At 39.1% G+C, this 9,560-nt stretch overlaps 1 protein-coding gene and 1 long non-coding RNA gene across 2 annotated transcripts; one reads left to right on the forward strand and one right to left on the reverse strand.

Moving 5' to 3' along the window:
* Positions 1–452: 452 nt before the first annotated feature.
* On the forward strand, positions 453–6,259 carry LOC113674012 (pre-mRNA-splicing factor cwc2). Its single transcript, XM_027190486.2, has 7 exons — positions 453–1,092; positions 1,544–1,718; positions 1,896–2,073; positions 2,471–2,545; positions 2,811–2,900; positions 3,308–3,484; positions 4,909–6,259. Exons 1-7 carry the CDS (start codon positions 534–536, stop codon positions 5,293–5,295), a joined length of 1,641 nt encoding a protein of 546 aa, XP_027046287.2. The 5' UTR covers positions 453–533; the 3' UTR covers positions 5,296–6,259.
* A 94-nt stretch (positions 6,260–6,353) lies between these two features.
* On the reverse strand, positions 6,354–7,294 carry LOC149047730 (uncharacterized). The gene is made up of 2 exons (XR_016184776.1): positions 6,658–7,294; positions 6,354–6,483 (listed from the first exon to the last, which is right to left on the reverse strand). It is a non-coding gene; the product is annotated as an uncharacterized LOC149047730 (long non-coding RNA).
* Between the last annotated feature and the right edge of the window lie 2,266 nt (positions 7,295–9,560).

Here is a 9,560-nt window from a genome sequence, read left to right on the forward strand (position 1 = left end):
ACCAAACCATGATTTCAGAATTATTCTTTCCCCAAAATATAACTGGATGATAAATAGTTCTGTCGAGTAATAGATAGATAAACCAAGTCATTAGTTAACAGCTCAAAAAATACATGAAAACAGATGCCAATGTGTGGGAATGTGAAACCTGAACATGTTTGTAAATATTGTCCTCTCAATGGGCCTCTCTCCGTCAATTTTAATGGTTGACCATTTCTCCATTGTCTCTGGTAACTTAAAATCACTGCAGTGGAAGCACATGATCCCAATTGCGACAAAAATTTCACAAGTAAGACAATCCTCAAACACTGAAAACAATTATTTTTGATAGCAATAAAACCATCTCTTTTCGATTGTATTGAATTTTGTATTTATCCATGAAATTTTGTTAAGTTTACAGAAAATCAAGACACTCATTCTATATTCGGGAGAGGTAGCGTACTGTTAAGAATAGATGTTGAGAAAAGTCATTTGAAGAAATCTACGCCCGCGAGCAGTTCATTTGACATAAGCAGCAGTTGTCTAAAACAAAGATGGTCAGCGGGTTTGCCATAAACTTCAATATGGCGGCTAAACGCAAGGCAGAGGATGACGATGATGGTGAAAATGTATCAACTTTGCAACAGAAAAGGCAGGAAACTACGACCACACAAGAAACAACGACTGCTTGTAACACGGATTCTTCATATTACCCACAGTTTTACGAACAACGCGGTCCGTGGATAACTATGTTCGACTGGAATAGCGGACTCAACTATTATCAAAATATTAGCGATTATAGAACTCAATGGGAAAAACCGACCGAATGGGATTCTATTCACCCACTTTTTATTCCAGCAAACCAATATTTTTATCAAGGATTTTACAACGGAGAAGCATATGGTAAAACAAACAATGATCCTGTGGAAAACGTTAAACAAACTGCCTGTGATGTAGAAGGTATGGTTGAGAGACTTCTAACAAAGCCAGCTCGTCGACAGATTGATCCTGAAGAAAAAGAAAAGTTGCACTGGATTCCTGAAGGTGCCACGGAGTATAATATATGGTACGATCGATGGGTGGGAGAACATTGGCGGAATGACAAAGATCACGGTTAGTGATGTGAAAGACTCTTGACACTCGGGAAGGGAAAGAACGAGGTAACACTGCTTCAAACCATGTAGGCCTCCGATATTCCTGACCCTAACCCTAACCAATGGAATATCGGGGGCTCACATGGTTTGACGCAGTGTTAAGTCGTGGTTTCCTTCAGGAAGAGAGGGAAGAGTTCATTTGAAAAGTAGTGATGAATTAGGACAGTCTAGGAGATAGCATGAGCAAAGAGGAGAAGGTGAATAGGGAAACAGAGGGGAATGGAAATAGGAGATACATAACACTTTCAACAGCAACAGATCATTTCAAATACTGAAGTGGAAGATTGAATTTTTCCAAAGGAGTGGGATTTATGAAGCAACATCCAGTTGGCTAAACAGATAGAGAGATTGAGAGAAACTTGAGACTTGACCAAAAACTTCATCATCCTTTTTTTCTGGTTTTGTTGTAGGGCCATCAGAGACAAAATGCTGCATAGAAACAGATGCAGGATTCACCAAGGCAAATATTGATGATCCTGGTGGAAACAAGCATTATTATTGCATTTATTTTGCTAGAGGCTGTTGTCATCTGGGTTCTGATTGTGGTTATCTGCATATTATACCCACTGATAAAGATGAAAAGAGGTCAGTGGTAATAATATTAGCATGCTTACAATTACATTAATGATATCAGCATTCATATATTGACTGAGGTGTACATTTGCGATGATACACACAAGCTAGATCAAATGGATGTAATATTAAACATTTCTTTTTAAGGTAGAGGTTTAATAAAGGAATTTGCTTTCCTAACTTATTTAGAATTGATCTAGCTCATGATGTTTTTGGCCGAGAACGTCATCGACTCCACAAGGAAGACATGGGAGGGGTTGGCACATTTGATAAAGAATGCAGAACACTATATGTTGGAGGCCTGGGCTGTCGAACAACACTGGAGAAGCTTTTGTGGACTGAGTTTGGGGAGTGGGGTGAAATTGAGGTAAATGTCACACTTTTATGCCCTTCATAGCTGGACATTTTAGACTGTAGTGCCAAATATATTTAAAATTGCATGACTGATTAAAGTAATAGGTGGCTTTTAGATATATTGATACAAAATAATTTGGTTAACAAATACCAGGCTAGAAAATGAAGATGCTTCTGAAGAACTTGATATGAATGTGCTGAACTTTGGTTGGAAGTTTATTAACCTTTGTTTTGATGAACAATTAAAATTAGGAAGATGTAATTGAATTGGTTTTTGAATTTAAGTTTTTTTTCCTCACCTATTTAATTTGTGGTAAATTTTCCCTAGTGGACATGGACTTAACAGTAAAAGGGCTTGTGCCTTGGAAACTTAAAAGTAATTGGTTTTTTTCCTTCAATAAATCCTACAGGACATAAGAATAATACACAAACGCAACATAGCATTTGTACGCTACAAGAACAGAGTTAATGCTGAATTTGCAAAGGTGAGAGGAAGGTGTTTAATTATTTTTTATTTTTTCTCTGGTGAACTGTCCAGCATTTATTGTTCAACATGAAGATGTTACAGTATTTAATTTTTGTGAGTTTGGCAGATAGTTCTCACTCTTGAAAGATAACTTCCTGCAGTAAAAATTATCATAAAAAATAAAATGCCACAATAAAATGCAGAGAACCTGTATCAATAGCTAATGAGTTATGATGCAGTTACACTTTTAAAGGAAAATTATGTTGGACCTCTTGTTTTTTAAGATTGCCATGTCAGATCAAAAGCTGAACAACAGAGAGTTGCTGAATGTGAGATGGGCTTACGATGATCCAAATCCAAAATCACGAAGAGAGGTACTCCACTAGTTTACTTTTAGTCTGTTTGTGAGCTTTAGATATAAGCCTTTATGCAAATTAGGTAATAAGTGTTAACAACTGGGTTGAAAACGTAAATTAGCCACCGTAAAGGGTAAAAAAGCTGACGTTTCGAGCGTTAGCCCTTCGTCAGAGCGATTAGCGATTAGCGTTTTCAACCCAGTTGTTAACACTAATTACCTGCTATACTCTCCCACCGACGCAGCACCACAGTTTCTTTAGAAACTTACCCCTTTATTCATTTATGCAAATTAGGCTGGTCTTCATTCTAAGTTAGCGAGAGAACATGGAGACAGATTTCTGTTGAAGTGTAAGGCGTGGTAAGGAGATCATGCAAACAAAGATCTTTCTTTTTATTTACTAAAACGTGCTTCATGTTCATCCAGGAGCTGTTGAGATCTAAACATAGAGTACTTGAGGCGGCCACAGAGCGAGGGTTACTTCAGAAGGCTCTTACACGTCCCACTCAGCCATCTGGTGCTCAGGTTACAGGGCCTTATCCGAACACAGACAATCAGTACCCTGTGGAATGCGGCCCTCAGACTAAAGAGCAATTTGAGCAGGTATACCAGTCACTTAAATTCATCAGAGAGTTGTAATCATGTAATGATAAAGTCTCAAAGATTTGTTTGTCTCCCCACTGGAATATATATGGGTAATTATTAATATAGAAGAAAACCTTTAAAACTTTGCAATTTTTTTGTCCACCACAGACAGGGCTGGTTATTTAAACAAAAGCCGTAAAAAAAGCCGTCCATAACGGAACTGCGTCCCAAGCCATCTCCAGTTAAGCTGATCCTTTTATCTTTTTTTTTGTGGATCGTTTCAAGAGGGCCCAAAAGCTAATAGTGGAAGGACAGTCTTTTAAGACTTTTAATTGAATCAACCCTCTTATAAAGAATCCCTAAGGCCCATTGCTTGCGTAAAACCACGGTTTGGGATAGACCTCGTTGAAACAACTGGCCCATACTGTTTTAAAAACGATTTTTCTGAGCTCGAGGTCATAATCTGAAGTAGCACAACTGGCAGAGAATACTTCACTAATGTTCCACTTTGCGCTCAACTGCAATGATAACGTTTATGAAAATTATCATGCCTCACTCATCGAATGCCGCCATGTGTCAAAGATCGGGCGATATTCTTCAGCCCAATGATAGTTAAATTTATTATATACTCAACAAAATATCGCGTTTCTGATTGGTCAATGGTGAATGCATAAATAGGTTATAGAGTGCAATAGAGGTTATAGAGTGCAATACGGAGAAGTTGCCATGGAAACACCGGGGAAGCGCCAAATTTGAACACCAAATTATAAAAAAATCGAGAATATAATAAATAAAAAATCGTATGAACCTGCTCGTGCATTTCGTGATTTATGGTCACTCGTGATGTTTTGAAAGTTCTCAAATTGCACGAGCCTTGGGCGAGTGCAATTTTGAGAACTTTCAAAACATCACTCGTGCCCATAAATCACGAAATGCACGAGCAGGTTCATACGATTTCCTATACGTATGACATGTAACCATTTCTCTCTTAACGTCTTGGAAACGAAGATCCTGGGATAAGGCGAACCATGTTTTCTGGCGCAGAATAATAAAATTCATCTATAAAAAAAGAGTTTCCTACATGGAACACACAAAGCAGTAGCCTTATTGGTAGTGAAGCACTGGACACTGCAACGCGGTCCTCTGATCTTATTAATGGCCGTTTTTATGCTAGAGACGTTAAAGTTGTCTAAGACGTTAAAGTCGTCTCGAGACGACTTTAACGTCTTAGACAACTTTAACGTCTCTAGCATAAATGCATCTATTCACTGATTATGAAACACCTAACTGGATTCCTTTCATTCATTTTCAATGTTTTTTTAGTTATTTATTCTAGGATTTTGTTACATCTCAACAATTATGTAGGTTTTTTTCGCGTAAAATCAGTAAAATGTCTTGATAATTCTAATTGTAACTTGACTTTTCTCATTTCCTTTCTTCAGGCCGAGGTTCTCCAAAATGTTTACACAGACTGTACAAGGTTAGACGAAGCCCTCAAGAAAGTAGAGGCCTTCCATTCCGAGAACACAAAGAAGGGTGATGTGAACACGGCTCAACAGCTTTCTGAATATAACAAGAATGAAAATAATCAAACCTCAGAGGCGTATTGGAACTGTTCTGATTATTATAGTGGGTACAGTAGTTACGATTACGGACAGGCGTGGGACCATTCACATCATAATCATCAGACTGAAGCAGGTTACTCTACGAAAGATCCTTACAGAGAAGGGATCGCAAGCAAAGAAGCGGAGTCAGATTCATCTTCTGCCGGTTATGATTCTGCGTCCATGAAAGTATCAACTTCCGAAGCAATCCCGAGTATCGACTGATCAATCTCGGAACCCTATCGTGGACCAGAGAGAAGATGATATAAACGTGTGCGGGGCTATGGTTCTTAAGTGCACGTGATCACCTTTTGTTAACAAAGAATGATGCAGGTGTCATCCTCGTAGAATTCGGTGCTTACCCAATGATTGGTTTTCTCTCTGGTCTGCCTTGTGAACACGGGCGAAGCTTGCCGTCACAGTAATTAGCTGGCACAAGCTCTAGGTGTTGTTACTTCACACGTCCACACATGTATACCTGTCATATGGCATCTCTGGGTTTTGTTATGATTGAGTTCAACGCAGAAAGGTCCCGTTTGATGTGATTTCTGTAAAACGCCTTTTCACGATTATTCATTCTGCCCGCCCGCCTCCCTCCCCAGTTTCCCTTCGGCAAAATGAAAAGTCCCGACTTCACCTTAAATGAATGGCCGCAGAACATCGGTGAGAAAAGATTGAATAATAATTGAATGCCTTAACGAGAGAACAACTTGAAATTCCCTAAAATTATTACTTGTTAAGTCACAGTGCATTACTTCTCTTAGGGATATGCCAATGAATTCTTCTAGATCTTATAACTTTTCTGTTCAAAAACAAAAAAAACCCAAAATCAAGTAAGAAGCCTTTCCTCCCTCTCTGCCCATTCCCTTGGATCTTTTCAGTTCAATTAAGGGCAGGAACATTAAACCTGACGGTAAGACAAATTTCAACTTATCAGTCTATCCCAAAGCGCAGCTAGTGGGATGCAGTAGCTCTCCGCCCTCAGTTCGTGTGTTTAAAATATTTGTTTATGCACTCAAATTCGAACGTTTCGCGGAGCAGATGTCATCAACATCTTTCCGTGTGCCGCCCCATCCGTATAGCTGACTGTTAAAAGATAATATTCAATCTACAATCTCTTGCCGACAGCCTGATACACAGTTAATGGGTTGCCAAAGGGATGAAAGAGGAGAAAATAAATTTGAGCACAGAGTGTGTTATGCTGGTGATCGTTGGATCTGGTAACTTTCACTGTAACGTTTGGGACGGAATCTTCAGAGGTTTGAGACAAATGAAACTACATGTTATTGAGGAAGTAATTTATTTTCCGGGCGTTTGAGTGAGGAAGCAATTTTCTGCAAATGATCGCCCAGTCGACGTCTTCCTCTGCTCGAGTCTCGTTCTTGTTGATTCCCACATCATACGAAATGTGACCTGCCGGGACAAAAAAGTAAACATGCTGTTTACAAAACGGTAACCATCAACAACGTAGGAGAATGAGGGAAAAAATACCATGTGCATGACTAGATAGCGTTTAACAAAGAACAGGAAACCCAATGAAAACGGTGCACTTGCAAATATTACAACTGTAAGCAACAGTCTTCCCACCTCTCACGTACAAGTGCCGAAAATGTTTCCCATTCCTGAATCCACAATAGTCTAGTAAGAACATCGAACTTAATCGTCCCTACATGTTGTCTTTAAGTCTGACTTGGCTGCGACATCGCAAACTGGATTTAAAAAAAAAAAAAAAAACACGAGTGAGTAAATTTCCAAATCAATCAGATCTGCACCGCAAACAGACGTCATTAGACAACTGATTGTACGTGACAAGGGCTGGTTAGTCTGTGATGTCACGCTGAATTACTTTTCCACCAACATGGTTGATTGTGTACAAGAAAAGACCCTGTGAAATCCGCACGTACTGCGGCGAAATTAGCCCTGTTGACCATTTGACCTCAAGAGTGATTAAAATCTAACTTCTCCTTTAATATCACCCCTGAATCACTCGCTAAGGCCACAAGAATAAAGGAAATAACCAACAAAAGGTCTTGATGTTGAAACAAATTCTCCTTGACAGCACCTGAAGAAGCGTACAGAGTAAAGTGGGGAATGGCGCTGTAAAAGATGCTTTCCTGCCTTTGCTGTATTACCCTGCGATAAATCAAATCAATTTACGCTTACGGGTGGATAATACGATTTCATCCTTGAGTGCATGACGGAAAAAAAAAGAAGAAAAAAAAAGGCCAAACTTTAACACGTCATGGGGAAAAAATACGGCGACCTTCGAGAATTGATGGACGTAAAGACTTTCATATTAGAAGATATAGGCTGAGAAACGTAGCACATTATCTAAGGCAGAAACGGAACTTTTCAAGGTGGAAGAGTTCCCAAAATAATAAAAAAGGTACTATAACCCAGGCGTTCTTGTACTCTGACAGGGACGAAGCTGAAGGGAGTGTGGAAAAGGTCTTCACTTGCATTCACTTAAATTCCTCTCGATGCACCTGAAAGCACCATAAGCAGAAACAGATATTTCACATCGCAGTTGACGCAAAAAGTAAATATAACTTGTTAGTATTTTCAACTTTTGCCGAAAAAGCAACCACAAGACAAAATCAAGATTATCGATCAAATGTGCTTTATGCAAATGCTTTGCGCAATTTTTACCCTTGTCAGCGAAACTAACCCTCCCAAAAGAAACGCTCTAGTGATAATTTCGTGTTTGGTCTTTAGCTGACAGCGCGTGCGTTGTTAATGAAGGAGCGGTACACAAAGCACTCTTTATCAACTATGTGGTTGAAAAATTCTCCAACGACCTATCGACGCCCGACGGATCACGGCGACGAAGTCATCACAAGGGACATGAACTGGGTTGATAAGCTCTCAAGTCCTTCTTAGGTGATTCTTGCTTTGTGTCAATTTTGGATTGATTCGATCGCAACATGTTGTGGTATCCTAATTTCATGACATGATTTACATGAGGAACACTCTAACTGATGCCAGCATACCTCAATGCTTTGATCTGATTGGTGCGAGAGACGTACACTAGTGCGGCGATCTAATTAGTGCGATACATACCCAAATGCAGCGATCTGACAGGTGTGAGCAAAAAACTCAAAAATATAATTCGATTAGCTACAATCGACTGGGGACTAATATAACGTTTTAAGTTCCTAAGACGCTGATGTAACCACTCATTTTGTATTTCATCTTTCACTGAACATCTTTTATAATCTTTCATTGATTACGATATTAGATTTAACACTTTTCACTCTTTGTAATTCAATTATTCTATGTAGAGTTTCTTTACAAGTTAACAAACTTTCTATAATAAATATCCCTTTCGTCAAAGAAGATGGACTTGGCGTTTATTTGACGACTAGGACGACTAAATTAGACGCGATCAGTTTACGAGAATCCATCACAAGTCAGGACCCGTCATAATTAGAATACACCAAAACCAAAGTAATCACAACTTCCAATCCGAGAAAAGGAAAATTTCGCAAACAGCCAGTAATAACTTAAGAAAAAATGAGAAAACGTCTGAGGCGGGGAAAAACGCGAGTACCAAATGGTTGGCTTAAGTTTCTGACTTCATTGGTTGTGAGAGTAAAGCGAGTCTTCTGGTCCAATCAAAGAACAAATAACTCAATTGCATATTAAATTCTGCAAATCAACACCCCGAGAAAAGTACGAGACGAAGATGCAACAGGAACGTACTTCAAAGAACTGTTCGACAAATTGTGTCGTGGACAGGGCACCCAGGAACTCAAGTTGAAGGGAGAAATCTTGTACAGAAACTCACCCGTTAACACATTCCTTAGTGGGACATCCGTTTCGTCCTCCCATGTTTGGCCAAGCTCCACAAACAATTTACAACAAAAAAAGGACCACCACCACATTTAGATGACAAAAGAAAAACGAACTAAAGGAGATTTCATTTGCTGTTGAAACTGATGAAGGTTAAAGAGCACAGCCCGTGGTGGACAAATCATTACGGATTCATTTGAGAGCCTTGTAGGCGAAAATTTAAATATGGCTTTGTCAGAGGTACCAGAAAGAACAAATTATATGCCGTGATGCTAAGTACGAAATCGTGTTGTTTGAGATAATATTCCGTCAATCTGTGTCGACAAAGAAAAATGAGACTGGAAGCAAAGGTCAAGAAAAAGCATAAAGTATTCATTAAAATCTAAATTAAAACCACAAACAGCTCCAAATTGAGAGCAGATCAGCCAAAAAACAAAACAAAACATGACAAAAACTAATAGCAAGATAAAATAAACAAGAACAAATTTGGATTCTTCTCCATCTTAGAGATTTAGAGGCAACTTCAATTTCCCACAATAACCAATTTAAGTCGCCATTTTAGACAGGTCTCTTCCGTATCACCGAGTATCTTAGGAAAAACAAAGTGACACAGTAATGCAGTATGTGCAGAACACACCCTCGTCTAGCAACCGGACATGGCACGAGTTAGTAAGAGTCTTGTACGGAGAGGTATGATG

The sequence above is a fragment of the Pocillopora damicornis genome, chromosome 3 (assembly GCF_964200805.1).
Source record: "Pocillopora damicornis chromosome 3, jaPocDami1.2, whole genome shotgun sequence".
Lineage (NCBI taxonomy): Eukaryota > Metazoa > Cnidaria > Anthozoa > Scleractinia > Pocilloporidae > Pocillopora > Pocillopora damicornis.